Source organism: Triticum dicoccoides, chromosome 5A (assembly GCF_002162155.2).
Source record: "Triticum dicoccoides isolate Atlit2015 ecotype Zavitan chromosome 5A, WEW_v2.0, whole genome shotgun sequence".
Lineage (NCBI taxonomy): Eukaryota > Viridiplantae > Streptophyta > Magnoliopsida > Poales > Poaceae > Triticum > Triticum dicoccoides.
The window spans coordinates 119,096,280-119,118,430 of NC_041388.1; the positions used below are offsets into that span (position 1 = coordinate 119,096,280).

The 22,151-nt window shown below is 43.7% G+C and overlaps 1 protein-coding gene across 1 annotated transcript; it reads left to right on the top strand.

Annotated features, from left to right (window-relative positions):
• The first annotated feature begins 659 nt into the window (after positions 1-659).
• Positions 660-4,181, top strand: LOC119299979. Its single transcript, XM_037577076.1, has 3 exons — positions 660-848; positions 2,097-2,528; positions 3,543-4,181. Exons 1-3 carry the CDS (start codon positions 730-732, stop codon positions 3,913-3,915), a joined length of 924 nt encoding a protein of 307 aa, XP_037432973.1. The 5' UTR covers positions 660-729; the 3' UTR covers positions 3,916-4,181.
• The last annotated feature ends 17,970 nt before the right edge of the window (positions 4,182-22,151 follow it).

The following is a 22,151-nucleotide window of genomic DNA, read 5'->3' on the forward strand; positions in this document are numbered from 1 at the left end:
AGGTTCATCAGAGCTTAGAAAAACTACCCAATTTAAAACCTCGCAAGCTTAGAGAAACTACTCAATTTGAAACCTCGCATAGTCGGAGGGCGTGTGGAGGTGTGTCTCTAGCTGGTCTCATAGGATTCGATCGGTGATGTCTTTGGTGGATCTGCTTAGATCCGGTCTTTGTCCATCTTCATTCATGTGTCCTCAGATGGGATCCTTCTGATCTACACCTTTCTTCATCGATGGTGGTTGTTGTTCTGGTGCGCTGGCCCTATGAGGCCTCAACACGACGACTTTCAGACTGTCTACTACAACAAGTTTTGTCTGACTCCAGTGAAGAAGGGGCGATGACGGTGGTGCGTCTTCGGCTCACTTCAGTGCTTGTAGTCGTTGTTAGGTGGTTTACGGATTTGGTTGTAATTTTTATTATTTTATATATATGTTCATTGTAGTGCCATTATTTTTTTTGAGCCGATTGTAGTGCCATGATTAAAGATGAGGAAATCACACTTTTTTAAAATAAAAAAAACCCACCCAATTTGAAACCTTGCTAGCTTTCTCTAAAAAACCTCGCGAGCTTTACCGTCGATGGCTACGAGCAAGTCCAGCCCGGCCCACTTCCGCGGGCCATGTTAAAGGCACGGTTTCCAAGGAGAAACATCCTCACTCCCCACAACCCGTCCGCACTCCACCATTCCACCTGCTTCTAGAAGTCTCCAGCGCCTCGCCTCCACCGCGCCAATGGGGAAGAGCGAGGCTACGCCGACGGCGACGAAGGGGGAAGGGGAGAAGGTGATGGTGCTGACGATGCTCGAGGTGGATCCCGCCACCGAGGACCCTGACCTCCTCGACGCCATCAGGTACGCACGCAGATACCAATCGACGCTCCCCCAAGTGGTAACCCACACGCACGCTTCTGCTAGGTCGACGGGGATGGCGAGCGCGGCGGCTTGTCTTTGGTTTCCTCGCGTTTTGATGAGATAAAGGTGGGGTTTTGGGGCTGTCTAGGGTTTGATGGCTTATTGGAGAGGAAATATTCCATGGCTATGGTTCGCGGCTTTTGTTGGGGTTGGATGGAGTTGGTCCAAATGTGTCTAATAGATTCAATCTACTGACTGCTGTGAAATGAGAAATTTGCAGATGATTTGCTGTGTACCCAACCAATGTTAAAAATGTTATGGATTTGTGTACAATTGATGGACTGCCCTTGGAATTTAGTGTCTTGTTGGGTCGACAGACTTAGTCGAATGTCTGTTTTAGGTTGAATCTACTAGTGAAAGATTTCCCTTTTTATATAGAAATGACCACAGAAAGAGGTGACTTCTTATACTATCACCAAATGCTGCGCCAAATAGGAGTTAATGAAAATTTTGTAGATGGTCTATCATGTATTCAACCGTTGATTCAAAAACAAATTTAGTGTGTTTGTGTACAATAGGAGAATTCCACACCTTTATCTATTGATGAAGCATTTAAGCATTTTGTTGATTGGGGGCCTTGGGGCATAGCCATTTCATGTTGAACTAGTGTACTCACTTATTTGCTATCGAAATGTTCCTGGTGCAGTTACTTTGCTACTTAGTATTTTGACCTCCCCGTGCATTGCATTGGCATTCTGTGCTCGTCCTAGGACCTCGTAACTGCTGATATTTTGGGTTTTATGCAATTGCACCTCGATGGATCATGGAACTAGGCAATAGGAATCCACTCGGGTTCTTTTTCATTTTGGAGTGTACGTATTCACCCTTTGTAGTCATGGAGCGCAGATTTTGGCTATTTGCCATTAATATTATATCCCTTCGTCCCAAAATATAATAACGTTTTTAACAGTAGCATAGTGTCAAAAACGTTCTTATATTCTGGGACAGAGGGAGTAGCTTGGTTGCTTGTTGCATGCTTAGTGTTTCTCCTAGGAAAGAGTCAGATGATCATAGGCGTTTGCACATGCACACTATTTGTCTGCTAGTTATTTCATTATGGCCTATTAAAAAAGTTTGTTGTGTGCCCTTTCCATTCTTAGGTCTCTCTAGCTGATCCTGATGCTTTGATTCACTTTCCGTGTTTGCCTTTTTGTATTTATGCTGCTGCTTTGACTTGCGATTTTTCAGGAAGAAGAACAGTGCTGCCCTGACCTCCATTCTTGATCCCCGTGGCGACCTCTCCGCCAAAGACAGTTCAAATGCAGCTGCTGCTGTTTGGTATTTCGTCATGAATGGCCACCACATAACTGGCAATCTGAACCTGCTGACGGACCTCACGCCTGTGTGTGACCGTTGGGTCCGTTCTCTCATTGGAACAGGGCCGCCCATGCAAGTCTGCGCACGGGGATCTGTGAACTGCAATGGGATCAAGCTCGATGACGTATGGTATGTTCCCGGGGTCACGGTGAACATGGTGGCGGGTGCCCCTTTTAGCAATCAGGAAATTTCACTCACTCTGGATCGCAGTGCCTTTTCTCTTAAGCGCCCTGATGGCACAGTAGTCGGCAAAGGATGTGTTAAAGGCAATCTGTATGAAGTAGACTTTCTCGACATCAGTAGGTACAGTTACTTGACCAAATGCTTTACTTTACTATGTTTTCTTGGTTATTAAGTTATCCTGGTACACTGTTAGTTTATTGAGCTCTATTCATTGCACTCCGACCCCCTCTTACCTCATAGGGGGGTGCTCTAAAGCGCAGTTGCCCATTATGGGAGCACTGAATTTCCAGTTAAATGATACTACATGTCAAGTGCTTCATTCCTTATGAGCTATGCCAATTGGAGGTAGTGCTGCCATGCATGCACAAAAAGAATGGCATCTACATATATCACTTAAGAAGTAATTCTTCATGCTCATCTACCAATTCATGTGTGACATACTAGAAGTTAAGAGACTCGCCATGGTAGCTACATAATTTTTTACAAGTGATGCTGCATATGATTTTACAAATATATGCACTCGCAACTTTGCAAGGAAAAATGGAAGTTTAAGAAACTGCATATTTGACTCATATTTTTGCAATGGTCAGTATAACAGACAATTAGATGTGTGTGTTCTTTGTATGCTTTCCGCAGCATGTATGTCGAGATGACCAGCGCGTGTGGTGGACATCATGTTTTAGAACTAATATTTCAAACATAAACCTAAAATCAGTTGTTTTTTTTATTACTTTCATGTATACCTTTGTAGTAGCTGTTTGGTTTGGGTATTGGTATCCTTTTGCCTCTCTATAGGAGGTAAGGGTAATATGGTTGGATAAAGCAAAATTAGAGGTCCATATTACAATTAAAGTGGTCATACCAATACCATAAAATTTCTAGTTTTTTTACAAAGTTGATTATTTGTAGCTGTGCTTGTTTAGAGCTTATGTCCAAATTGTTCACAGTATGATTTAGTTACTCTACTGACTTGTTATTTTAAAAATAGTCTTGCTACTCTGATGGTTACCTACAGCGTTCGGTTGGTATTCATCGACTCCTTAATCATCTACTTCCTCCGTTTCAAAATAAATGTCATGGTTTTAGTTCCAAATGCGGGAAATAGGGCTAATGTTTTCTCCTGTGTCTGATCAGTACAACAGCTCCCTGGTACATTGTCTCGAATGCTGCTGAACACATGACCGGCAACCTGCACCTCCTGAGCAACTTCACCCCCACCCAGCCAGGCCGCCCAGTCCGGACGCACACCGGTGGGATGCTGCAGGTGCGCGGGAAGGGGTCTCTGAGCTCCACCCAGCTCTCCATTCCCAGCGTCAGCTACGTCCCAGGGCTCACGGAGAACATCATCTCAGTGACCCAGCTCACCGACAGCGGCTTCAGTGTCGCGTTCAGTCCCCATGGCTGCAACATCACAAGGAACCGCGATGGGAAGACGGTCGGCTCCGCGTACCATGCCGGTGGCCAGCTCTACCGACTCGACTACCTCAGGGTTGCTGACAACAAGTAGCCTGTATGAGTTGCTGACAGACATAGTGAACCCAAAGCAGTGAGGTAATCAGCCCTATGAGTTGCGAAGATGAAGAGAGAAATTTAGTTGCGAAGAGCTTTTTTTGGCTGCAAACGAGTTGTTAGCTGGTTTCCTGTATGAAAACCTCCTGGGTGCTTCGGTTAATGTTCAGTTACGATCCTGATACTTGCTACTATGTCTGTATGGGCAATACGATCCTGATACTTGCTACTATGTCTGTATGGGCAATGGGATATTACCGCTAACCAGTTAGCATGGTAGGGTTTCTGCATTTACCATTTTTTTTCTTTTTTATCGAAAGGGGGTTATCCCCCGGCCTCTGCATCAGAACGATGCATATGGCCATATTATTAATATGCAAAAAGTTTGACATAAGTCTTCAGGTCTCAAAAAAAGGAAATAGGCTCACAAAGAGCAAATAAAATAACAGGATAGCCACACCCGGCCGGCAAAAAATAAGACAGGAAATATTAAACGTCTATTATATTACATGACCGTCATCCAAACCGGTTGAAGATAACATGTGCAACCGTCTTTTATCGAATAGATCCAATAATCATATGCTATCTGGCCTCTGTCGAAATGAGTAGCGACCACATATGGATCAGTGCAGTGGCCCGGAAAATAATCTGTAAGAAATGAATATTTGTTGTTATGTTAAAAACCAAATTGTTTCTGCAGTTCCAAACTGCCCATAATAAAGCACATACTCCTACACGGATATGTTTTGCTGTTTCTGAATCTATCCCGTCTAGCCACGTCTGAAATAACGTGTTGATAGTATTCGAAGGAGTAATATTAAATGCTATGTGGACCGACCGCCATAATTTTTTTGCCAATGGCAGTCAAGAAAGAGGTGTTTGATGGATTCATCACGATCACAGAAGCTACTTTCTGTAGATCCTGTCCAGTTGTGTTTTGCCAAATTGTCCTTAGTTAGAATGACTTGTTTACGGACAAACCACGTAAACACTTTAACTTTTAAAGGCACTTTGACTTTCCAAACATGTTTCGAACGAGGAATAGAGCTAGAGTTGATAACATCCAAATACATAGATTTAACCAAAAACTCTCAATTCTTAGTTAGTTTCCAGCGCAACTGATCGGGTTGTTGAGATAGCTGAACATCCATCAATCTTCTCACAAGATGAAGCCAGGCTTCCCAACGGTTTCCCGCTAGCGTCCTCCTGGATTGAATATTAAGAGGATTGGATTGTAATATTGTTGCAAGGTAAGCGTCTCTTCGCTGAACAATATTATAGAGAGAAGGATATTGGAGTGCAAGGGGCGTCTCCCCTAGTCATGTATTGTGACGCCCCCGATTCAATCGTACACTAATCATACACACAAACGAGTACGGTCAAGATCAGGGACTCACGGTAAGATATCACAACACAACTCTACAAATAAAATAAGTCATACAAGCATCGTATTACAAGCCAGGGGCCTCGAAGACTCGAATACAGGAGCTCGATCATAGACGAGTCAGCGGAAACAACAAATATCTGAGTATAGACATAGGTTAAACAAGTTTGCCTTAAGAAGGCTAGCACAAACTGGGATACAGATCGAAAGAGGCGCATGCCTCCTGTCTGGGTTCCTCCTAAACTACTCATGGTCGTCGTCAGCGGGTTGCACGTAGTAGTAGGCACCTCCCGAGTAGTAGTAGTCGTCATCGACAGTGGCGTCTGGCTCCTGGACTCCAACGTCTGGTCGCAGCAATCGGGTATAGGAAAGGGAAAAATGGGAAGCAAAGCAACTGTGAGTACTCATCCAAAGTACTCGCAAGCAAGGAGCTACACTACATATGTATGCATTGGTATCAAATGGAAAAGAGGGTAACATATGTGGACTGAACTGCAGAATGCCATAATAAGAGGGGGATAGCTAGTCCTATCGAAGACTACGCTTCTGGCCACCTCCATCTTGCAGCATGTAGAAGAGAGCAGAATGTAAGTCCACCAAGTAGCATCGTGTAGCATAATCCTATCAGGCGATCCTCCCCTCATCGCCCTGTGAGAGAGCGATCACCGGTTGTATCTGGCACTTGGAAGGGTGTGTTTTATTAAGTATCCGGTTCTAGTTGTCATAAGGTCAAGGTACAACTCCAATTCGTCCTGTTACTGAAGATCACGGCTATTCGAATAGATTAACTTCCCTGCAGGGGTGCACCACATTTCCCAACACGCTCGATCCCCTTTGTCCGGACACACTTTCCTGGGTCATGCCCGGCCTCGGAAGATCAACACGTCACAGCCCTACCTGGGCACAACAGAGAGGTCAGCACGCCGGTCTAAATTCTATGGCGCAGGGGTCTGGGCCCATCGCCCATTGCACACTTGCACGTTGCGTGGGCGGCCGGAGAGCAGACCTAGAAACCTCCATTACAAAGGAAGTTGCGTTACGCGGTCCAACCCGACGCGCGTCGCTCAGTCGCTGACGTCATAAAGGCTTCGGCTAATACCACGATGTCGAGTGCCCATAACTGTTCCCGCGTAGTTGGTTAGTGCGTATAGGCTAGTAGCCAGACTCGGATCAAATACCAAGATCTCGTTAAGCGTGTTATTTTGAAATAACCACGGACGCCGACCAGGGCCAGGCCCACCTCTCTCCTAGGTGGTCTCAACCTGCCCTGTCGCTCCGCCACAGTGTAACAGTCGGGGGCCTTCGGGAACTCAGGCCCACCTCTACCGGGATGGAGCCACCTGCCCTTTCAGCCCCCAACATCGGAATCACTCGCGGGTACTCCTACGAGCCGACCCGACTTTAGTCACCACATGTATCATGTAAAGTATATAAGTATATACCCGTGATCACCTCCCGAGTGATCACGGCCCGATAGTATAGCATGGCAGACTGATAAGAATGTAGGGCCACTGATGATAAACTAGCATCCTATACTAAGCATTTAGGATTGCAGGTAAGGTATCAACAGTTGTAGCAACAACGACAGGCTATGCATCAGAGTAGGATTAACAGAAAGCAGTAACATGCTACACTACTCTAATGCAAGCAGTGGAGAGAAGAGTAGGCAATGTCTGGTGATCAAGGGGGCTTGCCTGGTTGTTCTGGCAAGAGAGAGGGGTCGTCATCACCGTAGTCATACTGGGTAGCAGCGACGTCGGTCTCGTAGTCTATCAGAGAGAAGAGGGGGAAGAAACAATAAATATTAAGCAAACAGATGCATAGCGATGCATGACATGACAAGTAGCGGTGCTAGGGGTGCCCTAACGCGGTAAGAGGTGGTACCGGTGAAGCGGGGAAACATCCGGGAAAATATCCCCGGCGTTTCGCGTTTTCGAACAGACGAACCGGAGAGGGAAAGTTGCGTGTTCGCTATGCTAGGGATGCGTGGCGGAAGAACGGGCTGCATATCCGGATTCGTCTCATCATTCTGAGCAACTTTCATGTACAAAGTTTTTTTCCATCTGAGCTACGGTTTATTTGATATTAATTTTAAAAGAATTAAATCATTTTTAGGATTTATTTAATTATTTTAATTCAACATTATCCAGAATAGTGTTTGCTGACATCAGCATGACATCAGCAGTTGACCTAGTCAACCTGACAGGTGGGTCCCATTCATCATTGACTGCTTAGCCTAATTAGGGTTTAATTAACTTAACTAATTGATTAGATTAATTAAACATGATTAATTAACTTAATTAATTAATTCATTAATTAATTATTTTATTTATTTATTTATATTTTTTTAATAAAATGTTTTAGGGGACGTCCCCACTTGTCATTGGGCCAAAGGGGTTTACGGGCGTCGGGTGTAGAGGGCAAACGGGCGCGGGCGCCGGGTCGCCAGGACGTGGGCGAACCCGCCAGCCATCGTGGGAGCCCGCCGAGGAGGGCGTGGCCGCGGGCTAGAGGCGGGGCGGTGACGGCGGACCAGCTGCAGGGGGACGGCGTGGATGTGGCGCAGCCGGAGTGGGGCGAGGCGAGGCGTCGTCGCGGGCACAGGGGGCGGCCGAGCAAGGCTGCGGCGCGGGTGGCCACGGCAAGGCATGCGCGAGCACGCGCTCGGCCGTGGGCGCGCATGAGGGGCGGCGAGCACAGCTACGGGGAGGACGACGTGCGCGGTGACCTGCGGGGAAAGAGGAGGGGAGGTAGCGGTGCAGTTGGCGCCGGAGCGGCTTCTGCGCGCACGGGGGGGAGCGCGACAATGAGCGGGGTGCGACCTAGCGCGGGCTGAAGGAGCAGGCGCGACAGAGAGAACCGGGCGGCGCGCGGCGGCGGAAGGCCACGTCAGAGCGAGACGAGGAGAGCTGGGGGTGCGGCCACGCGCAGGGCGCGGGCGCTCGGCCAGGCCGCGGCCCTGGGGCAGCAGCCGCGGTGATGCACGGGGCAAGGCGAGGCCAGCGAGGCCAGCGGGTGGGCGCAGGCCGGGAGGGCAGCAGCGAGCAGGGCTTGGCCCGTGCAACGGCGCGATCGGGCGCAACGGATGGTGCCCGACAGGGGAAGAGGGGAGGCGCGGCGTCTCACCGGCGGACGTGGGGTAATGGCAGCGGGGCTCGGGGAGGAGGACGGGGACGACGCTCCGGCGTGGTGATGAGGTCCGGTGGCGCCGGGGACGGCTTCGGGCGACGGGTGGCGGCGCCAGGGGCGATGCGGTCGGGACGGCGCCAAGAGGGACGAGGGAGCGAGGTGTGGACGGGGCGACATCGATGTGGGGGAAGGGCAGCATCGGTGTGGTGCGCCCCGATCCCGACTGGATTGGAGGCAGAGGAAGAGTGGAGGGGAGTGCGTGAGCCCCGGTCCGATCTGGATCGGGGGGAAGGAAGAGGGGGAAAGTGGGTGTCGGTGGGGGTTAGGGTTTGGGTAGTAGGGGTTATGGAGGATTGGGTGGCCGGTTGGGCCAGCCTGGCGGCTAGGTGGGTTGAGGCCCAAGGGGGGCACGGTGGCCAGCTGGGCCAGTTGGCCCAGTTGAGGGGGGGGGGGCTTTCTCCCCTTTTCTTTTTTTCTTTTAGTTTTAGTTTTTTTTCTGTTTTAATTCATTTTAAAATACTTAGGTATTTTATAAAAATGTGTTTGTTACATCATAATTACATATGCAAATTAGGGCACCGCCCGAACATTTTCGTTTTAACTTTTGAAAACTTTTATTATTTAACTTTATTTTAAATTTAAATTTGAATCGGTTTTGACCTAACGGTAGATTAGCAACAGTAACTGTAGTGACGTGGCATCATTAACAGAGGTTTACTGTAGCTTAATTATCCGGACGTCATATGTATCCTTCCAGAATCTCGTGGTAGTACCATTTCCAACTACAAACTCTGTCCTGTTGAAAAAGACTGATTTCACTCTCATCAGTCCTTTCCAAAAAGGCGAGTCAGTCGGCCTCACCGTCACCCGGGATAATGTTTTGGCTTGAAGATACTTATTACATAGAATATGGGCCCATGTGGCATCCGTCTCTACAGATAGCTTATACAGCCACTTGCTGAGAAGACATTTGTTCTTCACCTCCAAATTTTCAATGCCGAGACCCCCTTGGTCTTTCGGCCTACAAATGATATCCCATTTAGCGAGTCTGTACTTTCGTTTTAATTCATCGCTCTGCCAGAAGAAGCGTGATCGATAGAAATCGAGCCTTTTTTGGACTCCAACTGGTACCTCAAAAAGGACAAGAGAAACATAGGCATACTCGTGAGAACCGAATTAATGAGAATTAGTCGGCCTCCGTGTGACATAAGCTTGCCCTTCCAGCAACTTAGTTTTTTTTAAGTCGATCCTTAATGCACTTCCATTCTTTGTTGGAAAGCTTGCGATGGTGGATTGGTATACCCAAATACGTAAAGGATAAAGATCCCAATTCGCACCGGAGCAATTGTTTGTAAGATTCTTGTTCGTCTTTAGCTCTTCCAAAGCAGAACAATTCGCTCTTATGGAAGTTAATCTTTAACCCCGACATTTGTTGGAACAAGCATAACACAAGCTTCATGTTTCTTGCTTTTGCCAAATCATACTCCATGAAGATGATAGTATCACCATCGTACTATAGGATAGACACTCCTCTGTCAACTAAATGCGGAACGAGGCCACCTACCTGGCCAGCATCCTTAGCCCTTCCTATTAGGATTGTCAACATGTCGACCACAATGTTGAACAGAATAGGTGACATCGGATCTCCTTGCCTCAGACCCTTGTGTGTCTGAAAGTAATGACCTATGCCATTATTCACTTTGATTTCAACACTCCCTTTTTGTGTGAAGAATCTACCTGGTTTCTCCGGGACTGATCGAAACCTTTCATATGCAAGAACTGCTGAAGAAATGACCATTTTACCTTATTGTACGCTTTCTCAAAATCCACTTTGAAAACTACCCCATCTAGTTTTTTCGTGTGGATTTCATGGAGCGTTTCATGTAGGACCACAACCCCTTTTAAGATGTTTCTGTCCGACATGAAAGCAGTTTGAGATGGCTGCACCATAGAATGCGCAATCTGCGTAAGTCTATTAGTCCCAACCTTGGTGAAAATTTTAAAGCCGACATTGAGAAGACAGATCGGCCTGAACTGCTCAATCCGCATGGCCTCTGTTTTCTTAGGAAGCAAAGTAATCGTTTCAAAATTCAAGTGAAACAGCTGCAGTTGTCCAGAGAATAGATCATGGAACATCGGAAGCAAGTCACCCTTAATGATGTGCCAGCACTTTTTATAAAACTCCGCCGTAAAACCATCCGGCCCTGGAGCTTTATTATTCTTCATTTGTGAAATTGCCTCAAACACCTCTTTCTCCAAAAATGGGGCGGTCAAAGTATCATTCTCAACCGCTGCAAGTTGAGGGACATCCTCAACCCTCGACTCATCCAAGGATACGAAATTATCCTAGGACGCCCAAACAACTGCTTATAATAATTGGTGATGTATAACTTTAGATTTTTAGGTTCTCCTGTCCTAAAATCGTCCCCTCATCTTGCTCAAGCTGAAATATTCTCTTATTTCGATGCTTGCCATTCGCAATCATGTGGAAGAATTGAGTGTTATCATCCCCTTGGACGATTTTGCGAACTTTAGCTCGCAGTGCCCACTTCAATTCCTCCTCTCGAAGCAGTTCTTTCAGTCTCATTTCCGCCTCCACTTTAGTTTCCAGCTCCCCGGCATCTAGAATGGAGGACTCGGCTTTAAAATCTAGGGTTTGAATAAGTAGAAGGAGCCTTTCCTTTTCAACCTTATATATCCCACTCAAATGTTTGACCCATCCATGTAAGAACCTTCTTAGGTGCCTTATCTTATTCTGCCATCTTTCAACATTTGACCTCCCTCCTGAATCTTTAGCCCATTCTCTTGCTATCAGATCCAGGAACCATTCTCTTTCAAACCATGCTAATTCGAAAGAAAAAATGTTCTTGTTCCCCACATGCGTTGCCTCTCCAGAGTCAACCAGCAAAAAGGGGTATGGTCGGAGATCGCGCGTGATAACGCTTGGACCGTCACCAGGGGAAACTTCTGCTCCCATTCGACTCTAGCGAGGACACGGTCCAGCTTCTCAAACGTCGGGTTTGGTAATGTATTGACCCAAGTGAATTTTCTACCAGAAAGCTCGATCTCTCTAAGATCCAAGCTTTCAATGATAGTATTAAACATAAGTGAATTTTCTGCATTTACCATGGATGTGGTTAATATGTATGGTTGGTTGCATGATGTGTTTAGTTTCTTTTTTGAGCTTATAATCTACCCACATGTGAAGACATAAATAAAAAAATGTTACTTTTATAAGATGTGAGACCCATTTCAAATAAACAAATATACTGCTCCCCTAATGTGCGAATAATACTCTTGTAAAAACATGAGTTATTAATGCAAGTACATGACTCCAACTCAAAATCACGGTCTTGATTTTAGTTTCTCAAACCAACCAAATCTTTTTGGTTTTATACATAGCACAAGAGGGCAAGCAAATTGCAATTTCAACACATCGATAGATGTTGTCCTACTACCTAACCCATGATCTTGTGCATTCAACTTAGTTATGCCCATTCTCCTACGTTTCAAAATCCAAAATGTTATTTCTCAATAGAAATCTTGCAAAGGACATACTATGGTCGCTCGAGACTCTTCAGAGACTGCAACATGATCTCTTGTTATATTTTTGCTCTCTTTTTAATTGTAGACCATTCAACAGTCTTGAGACACCATCATATTTTGACAGTCTCAAAGTTAGTGGTAGCTCCTTGTCTCTTTTATGACTTTCCAGTAACGCATGGATATTGTGCTAGTTCTCACACAATTTTGACTACAAATGTCTCAAGTTCCAAACATCAAAATTCAGGATTGCACAAAAATTATCTAGCCGTGGGTTCAATTGTGAGAACTAAACGAGTTCCTTTTGTGAATGAAATTGTCGTCCGGATGAAAACCCTCTCTTATTTTAGAAAAAGTCCATAAAGTTTCTTTTTGAAAAGTCTAGGGGGTGATCGTCCACTTGAGCATTTCATCAAGTCACGGTTTTTTCACAGAAAGGATCAAATCTATTATAAAATTCATTGAAAGTACAAAGCATCTCAAACATAATTAAAAATTACATCGGGATTCCGTACCGCAGAACGGCCACTACTGTTGCCAAAACGTGCCACAACACACCGCTGTCACTGCTCCCCTACCAGAGCCGGCTTGGCCTTCTCGATGACATCCGAGAAGTCTTCGTGCACAATGCCCCTAAGGACTAGCGCCCGGGAGCCATAGTCATCGATGTTGAACCTTTGCATAGATCTGAAGCATCTGACACCAAATCTCGCCATGTGACAAGAAACTCTAATCTCACCTTCCCAAGGAGACGACAGGAACCCTACGCCAGAGCTCCGTCAACTATGTCCTAACAAACGAACTCGAGGAGGATCAAAGACCGGAAGACAAACTCGAAGAAGAAGCGCCGCCATATGTCCAAGTGCCGCACCTGCGAGGACTAAAAAACCCTAACCTAAACGACTAACTGGAGCGAAGGCACCGGGATTCTCATCCACAACACTGGCCGCTGAAGCGGCAGGCAGAGGGGATGCGAATCCACGGGCTCGCCCATCAAGTCAAGAGGGGAAAGTTTGCCCTAGCCGCCTAGGGTTAGGGTAGGAAATGAGAGGAAGTATCGTGATACATCCATTATTTCCTTCTTCCAGTCAGAGACACAGCTCATCATCAAGTTGTGGTTGACACGATAAGAATTAGAATACCATACAAGGGTGGATGGGAGCTGACAACAGACGTGTCTGCAGACACACAAAGTTGTAGCTGCCAAAATATGACTTCTTTTTTGTAATTTTCTCAATGATCTAGCTATATCAGCCTCCATGCCCGGATCGGATGTTGTCCACGATATGCTTGCGGTCAAATGCAACATGAAGCCTTTCCGACGAGAGATCTTCAACAAGTGTCAGGGCCTCATGGCACGCCAAATGATACGTCTCCAACGTATCTACTTTTCCAAACACTTTTGCCCTTGTTTTGGACTCTAACTTGCATGATTTGAATGAAACTAACCCGGACTGACGCTGTTTTCAGCAGAATTACCATGGTGTTATTTATGTGCAGGAGCAAACGTTCTCGGAATGACCTGAAACTTCACGGAGCCACTTTTCAGAAAATAAGAAAAATACCTGCAAAAGATGAAGGCCAGGGGGGCCACCACCTTGCCACGAGGGTGGGGGGCGCGCCCCCTACTTCGTGGGCTCCCTGTTGCCTCTCCAACTCCAACTCCACCTCCATATATTGAGTTTCGGGGAGAAAAAAATTAGAGAGAAGAAATCATCGTGTTTTACGATACGGAGCCGCCGCCAAGCCCTGAAACCTCTCCGGAGGGCTGATCTGGAGTCCGTTCGGGGCTCCGGAGAGGGGAATCCGTCGCCATCGTCATCATCAACCATCCTCCATCACCAATTTCATGATGCTCACCGCCGTGCGTGAGTAATTCCATCGTAGGCTTGCTGGACGGTGATGGGCAGGATGAGATATATCATGTAATCGAGTTAGTTTTGTTAGGGTTTGATCCCTAGTGTCCATTATGTTCTGAGATTGATGTTCCTATGACTTTGCTATGCTTAATGCTTGTCACTAGGGCCTGAGTGCCATGATTTCAGATCTGAACCTATTATGTTTTCATCAATATATGAGTGTTCTTGATCCTATCTTGCAAGTCTATAGTCACCTATTATGTGTTAAGTGACATAATCGGGATACTTACCGGTGATGACCATAGTTTGAGGAGTTCATGTATTCACTATGTGTTAGTGCTTTGTTCCGGTTCTCTATTAAAAGGAGGCCTTAATATCCCTTAGTTTCCGTAAGGACCCCGCTGCCACAGGAGGGTAGGACAAAAGATGTCATGCAAGTTCTTTTCCATAAGCACGTATGACTATATTCAGAATACATGCCTACATTATATTAATGAACTGGAGCTAGTTCTGTGTCACCCTAGGTTATGACTGTTACATGATGAACCGCATCGGGCATAATTCTCTATCACCGATCCATTGCCTACGAGCTTTCCATATATTGTTCTTCGCTTATTTACTTTTCCGTTGCTATTGCTATCATCACTACAAATTACCAAAAACATTACTTTTACTATTGTTACCTTTTGCTATCGTTATCACCACTATCATATTACTTTGCTACTAAACACTTTGCTGTAGATATTAAGGTTCCAGGTGTGGTTGAATTGACAACTCAGCTGCTAATACTTGAGAATATTCTTTGGCTCCCCTTGTGTCGAATCAATAAATTTGGATTGAATACTCTACCCTCGAAAACCGTTGCGATCCCCTATAATTGTGGGTTATCAAGACTATTTTCTGGCGCCGTTGCCTGGGAGCATAGCTCTATTCTTTGAGTCACTTGGGATATATATCTGCTTATCATTATGAAGAACTTGAGAGATCCAAAAACCAAGATCTATCCCTCAACTACGAGGGGAGGTAAGGAACTGCAATCTAGCTCTGCACTTGATTCACCTTCTGTTTTGAGTAAGCTTGCGACACCTACACCTGCTTCTGCTATTCGTTCTGATATGCGCATGTTATTGATGATGCCACTTCTGCTATGCACGATACTTATGATGAAACTACCTCTATGCCTGATACTACTATGCCACTTAGTGATTTTCTCGATAAACAACTTGCTAGGGCTAGAGAGATTGAAAATATTGAATCTGATGATACTGATGAAAGTGATGATGAAGAATCACTTGTTATTCCTAAGGGTTATGTCTTTGATCAAGAAGCTTCCTTAGCTATTTTAGCGTGCCAAAATAGAATTGGACTCAAAAGATTATTAGCCAAATGGAGTAAGCAATCTTTAAATGCTAGAATGAAACCTGACCCTGCTTTTGCTACTTCACCTATCTTTGTTACTGATAAGGATTATGAATTCTCTGTTGATCCTGATATAATTACTTTGGTTGAATCTGATCCTTTTCATGGTTATGAATCTGAAACTGTTGTGGCACATCTTACTAAATTAAATGATATAGCCACCCTGTTCACTAAAGATGAGAGAACTCGTTACTTTTACATCCTTAAAATATTTCCGTTCTCATTTAAGGGTGATGCTAAGATATGGTTTAATTCTCTTGATCCTGGTTATGTGCGTAGTCCCCAGGATATGATTTATTACTTCTCTGCTAAATATTTCCCTGCTCATAAGAAACAAGCTGCTTTAAGGGATATATATAATTTTGTGCAAATTGAAGAAGAGAGTATCCCACAAGATTGGGGGAGGCTTCTCCAATTACTTAATGCTTTGCCTGATCATCCTCTTAATAAAAATGAAATACTTGATATTTTTTATAATGGACTAACCGATACCTCCAGAGATTACCTAGATAGTTGTGCGGGTTCTCTTTTCAGGGAAAGAACACCGGATGAAGCTGAAATTCTATTGAATAATATGTTGACAAATGAAAATAATTGGACACCTCCGGAGCCAATTCCTGATCCTATACCTAAACCAACTCTAAAGAAGAGGGGTATTCTATTTCTCAATCCTGAAGATATGCAAGAGGCAAAGAAATCTATGAAAGAAAAAGGTATTAAAGCTGAAGATGTTAAGAATTTACCTCCTATTGAAGAAGTACATGGTCTATTTACCGCCTGTTGAAGAAACATATAATCTTAATCCTTTACCTATTGAAGAAACTCATGGTCTTGATGACCCGACACAGGTAGTAAAGGTAAATTCTCTCTATAGATATGATAAAGTTGTAATCCCATTTACTAAGTTTGCTAGCCCATGCTTAGACGAGTTTGATAAATTTATGGCTAAGCAAGAAGACTTTAATGCCATTTTGGTAGACAATTGAAATACAATTCAAATATGCTTGAACACTTGGGTGATTATATGGCTAATGTTAAAGGTGAACTTAAACTTATTAGTAAACATGCTTCCATGGTTACCACTCAAGTAGAGCAAGTACTTAAAGCTCAAAATGATTTTCTCAATGAATTGAGTAGTAAAGATAATGATTATGTTGTTAGAGTGGCTACTAGAACTGGTAGAATGACTCAGGAACCTTTGTATCCTGAAGGCCACCCAAAGAGAATTGAGCAAGATTCTCAGAGAAATAATATAGATGCACCTAGTTCTTCTAAAAAGAAGAAAAAGAAAAATGATAATACTTTGCATGCTTCTAGTGATCCTATTGTTGAAACACCTGAGAATCCAAATGATATTTCTATTTCTGATGCTGAAACTCAATCTGGTAATGAACGTGAAACTAGTGATAATGTTAATGATAATGTTCATAATGATGCTCAACCTAGTAATGATAATGACATAGAAATTGAACCTGCTATTGATCTTGATAACCCACAATCAAAGAATCAACGTTATGATAAGAAAGATTTTGTTGCTAGGAAACATGGTAAAGAAAGAGAGCCTTGGATTCAGAAACCCATGCCTTTTCCTCCCAAACCATCCAAGAAAAAGGATGATTAGGATTTTGAGCGCTTTGCTGAAATGATTAGACCCATCTTTTTGCGTATGCGATTAACTGATATGCTTAAAACCAATCCTTATGCTAAGTACATGAAAGATATTATTACAAATAAAAGAAAGATACCGGAAGCTGAAATTTACACCATGCTTGCTAATTATACGTTTAAGGGTGGAATACCAAAGAAACTTGGAGATCCAGGAGTACCCACTATACCATGCTACATTAAAAGAAACTATGTTAAAACTGCTTTATGTGATCTTGGAGCCGGTGTTAGTGTTATGCCTCTCTCTTTATATCGTAGACTTGATTTGAATAAGTTGACACCTACTGAAATATCTTTGCAAATGGCTGATAAATCAACTGCTATACCTGTCAGTATTTGTGAGGATGTGCCTGTTGTAGTTGCAAACGTTACTATTTTAATGGATTTTGTTATTCTTGATATTCCCGAGGACGATAGTATGTCTATTATTCTTGGAAGACCCTTTTTGAATACTGCATGGGCTGTTATTGATTGCACTAAAGGCAATGTCACTTTTCATGTTAATGGCAATGAGCATACGGTACACTTTCCGAGGAAACAACCTCAGGTTCATAGTATCAACTCTATTGGAAAAATTCCATCTATTATATTTGGAGGTTTTGAATTTCCTCTTCCTACTGTCAAGAAGAAATATGATATTCTTACTATTGGGGATGTGCATATCCCCGTTGAGGTAACATAGTGTTATTCGAAATTTCTCTGGTTCCATGTTATTCGGAATGAGTTCGTTAACAAGACTTGATCAACCTTGTTAGTGGATTTCTTTTGATGATCATGAGATGGATGAAACTAGAAGGCACAACCTTCTGCACCCCACTTTTACTTTATGTTATTTATATTAAATAAAATAAAAATAAATATTTTTCTGTCTGTTATCTGATTATCCGTGCAATATAAAAATACCTCGAAAATAAAAGTTCTCCAAATGCCCTGAAATTTAAATATGATTTTTTTCTAGAATATTTGAGGATTTATGGAACAGAGAACACACCAGAGGGGTCAACCACCTGCCCACGAGGGTGGAGGGCGCGCCCACCCCTCTAGGACGCGCCCCCTGCCTCGTGGGCCCATGGTGGCACTCCTCCATTTATTCCTGCACCCACACACTTCATCTTCCTCCCACAAACACGAATATCCAGCTCAAACCCGAGTCCAAGCTTGTTTTGCTGCCATTTTCGATCTCCTTGCTCAAAGCACCTCTCACAAAACTGCTTGGGGAGATTGTTCCTTGGTATGTGACTCCTTCATTGGTCCAATTAGTTTTTGTTTTAGTGCTTTATTCATTGCAAATTTGTGTTGCTTAGGTGACCCTGTTCTTGAGCTTGCATGTCAAATTTATATGGTCAAAAGTAGTTTTGATGTATGATATAGGCCCTAGGCACTTGTAGGAGTAGTTGCTATCAATATTATTGAGTTTGATTTACTTTTATTTTGAAGTTACTAAAAATTTCAGGATTTTTCAAAAAATGATGAGGAGACTTTTGAGGGGCTCATCGAGCCAAAGCTCGAACGAAAAGGCACCAAAGCCTAAGTATAATCTGCCTCGCACCGCGGAGGTTCGGGCGTGTGAATGGCCTTTCGAAGATTTCTTGAGAGCAGCCGGGATTTATGAAGATTTTCATGAATTGGCCATAATGCAGGCATCACCGCTTTCCTCCACGACCAATGCGATCAGTATCTCTTACTCACAAATACCTTTGTGCAAAACTTTCATTTTCATTCTAGGAACTCACCACCTACGGTGGAGTTTCATTTATATGATGAGCATAAGGAGATGTCACTTTATGATTTTGTCGGATTTGTTTAGTCCCTTTTGAGGGAAAGACAGAAGAACCACATCGTGATGATGTGGAGGGGTTTATTGATACTATCACTGTAGGGGAAACAAGGAAGGTTTCCGATGCACGAATCACTAGCATACATTTTCCTGTTTTACGCTACTTTGCATTATTTTCTAGTCGTTGCTTAATTGGTCGCGGAAACTGTGGAAACCTTAGTATCCCTGATATTATTATTTTGCTCCAAGGTTTATACAGTGATAACATTTTTAGTATGGGCGGCATTATTGCTAAACAGTTAAGTCTAAACCGTACCAAGGGCCCCATCTTTGGAGGCATCTATGCCTCACGCCTAGCTGCACACTTTAACATACCTATTAGGCATGCTGAGAAGGAAGAAAAGGTGCTGCCTCGTGTTTATCTAGATTATAAAAGTATGATGACACATGATTTTATTGTTAAGAATAGGGAAGGAGAGCTTAAATATCAATTGTTCTTTAATAAACATCATCCTGAGACTATTACCCTGCCTGCTCCTTCTTTGTTTGATTTACTTGTAGGCACGTACCTTGTTCCGTTGAAGGCTATTCACGCCTACCGGAACCCTGCACCAGCTAAGGAGCCAGAGCCGGAACCACAAATTGATCCTTCACGACAGTCTAATTACCAGTGGGATCCGGAGATGATTGTCAGCCAGTGGCAAGCTGAGTCTTCCTCTTCTTCATCTCAGTACGACCCCAACTATTATTATGGGTATCCGCCAGGCCAGCCGTGGCCATAGACCAACTTAGGCCAAAAGGCTAAGCTTGGGGGAGTACGTATTTCCCACCGACATTACATTTATGTTCACATACTCATTGCTAGATGTCGGTGCTCATACTTTTTCATTGTATCGTCCATGCTCGTTTACTTTCCTTTTTATATTTTCTTCTTGTGTGTTTAATAAACCTTAAGAAAAACCAAAAAATTAGTTGTAGCTTTTAATTAATTTACTTTCCATGCTTTTAGTAGTAATTAAAAAGAAAACCCAAAAATATTTCATGTTCTTCTTTTGCTTGTTGGGAGCTTTCCCGTGTAAATAGTTTTATTTCTTTTCTTTTCTTTGGGGGTCGATAGGAGAAGACCACAATTAAACTGTTGAAGTGGCTCTTATATGCATTATTGTTGATCTGACAAAAAGAGCCCATATTGCCTTGTCTTCTCCTGTTTATTGAATGCCTGCAGATTCCAACTTAGTCCAATGCACGTGCACTATTATTATTATTCACATCGTTCGGTCGTGCAAGTGAAAGGCAGTTATGATGTTATATGATGGACTGGCTGAGATGAGAAAAACTGGTATGAACTCGACCTCTTTTGTTTTTGTAAATATGATTAGTTCATCGTTCCCGATTCAGCCTATTATGAATAAACATGTTTGCAATGACAATTAGAGATCATAGTTTCTTGTGCCATGCTTGATTAGTTATGGGTTATAATGGTTTACCTTGCGTGCCAACATGCTATTGAAATGGTTATGATGTGGTATGATAGGGTGGTATCCTCCTTTAAATGATTTAAGTGACTTGACTTGGCACATGTTCACGCATGTAGTTGAAACAAAATCAACATAGCCTTCACGATATTTATGTTCATGGTGGATTATATCCTACTCATGCTTGTATTCGGTGTTGATTAATTTTAATGCATGTTCATGACTGTTGCCGCTCTCTAGCTGGTCGCTTCCCAGTCTTTTGCTAGCCTTCACCTGTACTAAGAGGGAATACTGCTTGTGCATCCAATCCCTTAAACCCCAAAGTTATTCCACATGAGTCCACTATACCTACCTATATACGGTATCTACCTGCCGTTCCAAGTAAATTTGTATGTGCCAAACTCTAAACCTTCAAATAAATATCATGTTTTGTATGCTCGAATAGCTCATGTATCAACTAGGGCTGTCTGTATCTTCCATGTTAGGCGGGTTATTCTCAAGAGGAGTGGACTCCGCTCCTCACTCACGAGATAAATGGCTGGTCACCGGGATTCCCAGTCCCATGCTTTATGCAAACTAAATCAAAATAATTGCAAACAAAACTCCCCCTGGGACTCTTGTTAGTTGGAGGCACTCGTTGTTTCGAGCAAGCCATGGATTGATGCTTATTGGTGGAAGAGGGAGTATAAACTTTACCATTCTGTTTGGGAACCGCCTATAATGTGTGTAGCATGGAAGATATCGCCATCTCTTGGTTGTTATGTTGACAATGAAAGTATACCGCTCAAAATATTATTCACCTTTGTTTCAAAACCGAGCTCTGGCACCTCTACAAATCCCTGCTTCCCTCTGCGAAGGGCCTATATATTTACTTTTATGTTGAGTCATCCTCCTCTTATTAAAAAGCACCAGTTGGAGAGCACTGCTGTCATTTGCATTCATTACTGTTTTTTTACATTGAGTATGACTTGACTGGATCTCTTTTACCATGAATTACAATGTCTAGTCAGTCCTTGGTCTTTAAAGGTGCTCTGCATTTATGTTTTGCGGTCTCAGAAAGGGCTAGCGAGATACCATCTTATTATATCATATTATGATTGAGTTTGTAAAAGTTTTTCTTTATCACTTTCAGTTTATCAACTGAATTGCTTGAGGACAAGCAAAGGTTTGAGCTTGGGGGAGTTGATACGTCTTCAACGTATCTACTTTTTCAAATACTTTTGCCCTTGTTTTGGACTCTAACTTGCATGATTTGAATGGAACTAACCGGACTGACGCTGTTTTCAGCAGAATTACCATGGTGTTATTTATGTGCAGGAGCAAACGTTCTCGGAATGACCTGAAACTTTACAGAGCCACTGTTCAGAAAATAAGAAAAATACCTGCAAAAGATGAAGGCCAGGGGGCCCACCACCTTCCCACGAGGGTGGGGGGCGCGCCCCCCTACCTCGTGGGCCCCCTGTTGCCTCTCCGACTTCAACTCCACCTCCATATATTGAGTTTTGGGGAGAAAAAAAATCAGAGAGAAGAAATCAACGCGTTTTACGATACGGAGCCGCCGCCAAGCCCTAAAACCTCTCGGGAGGGCTGACCTGGAGTCCGTTCGGGGCTCCGGAGAGGGGAATTCGTCGCCATCGTCATCATCAACCATCCTCCATCACCAATTTCATGATGCTCACCGCCGTGCGTGAGTAATTCCATCGTAGGCTTGCTGGACGGTGATGGGTTGGATGAGATATATCATGTAATCGAGTTAGTTTTGTTAGGGTTTGATCCCTGGTGTCCACTATGTTCTGAGATTGATGTTGCTATGACTTTGCTATGCTTAATGCTTGTCACTAGGGCCCGAGTGCCATGATTTCAGATCTGAACCTATTATGTTTTCATCAATATATGAGTGTTCTTGATCCTATCTTGGAAGTCTATAGTCACCTATTATGTGTTATGATCCGTTAACCCTGAAGTGACAATAATCGGGATACT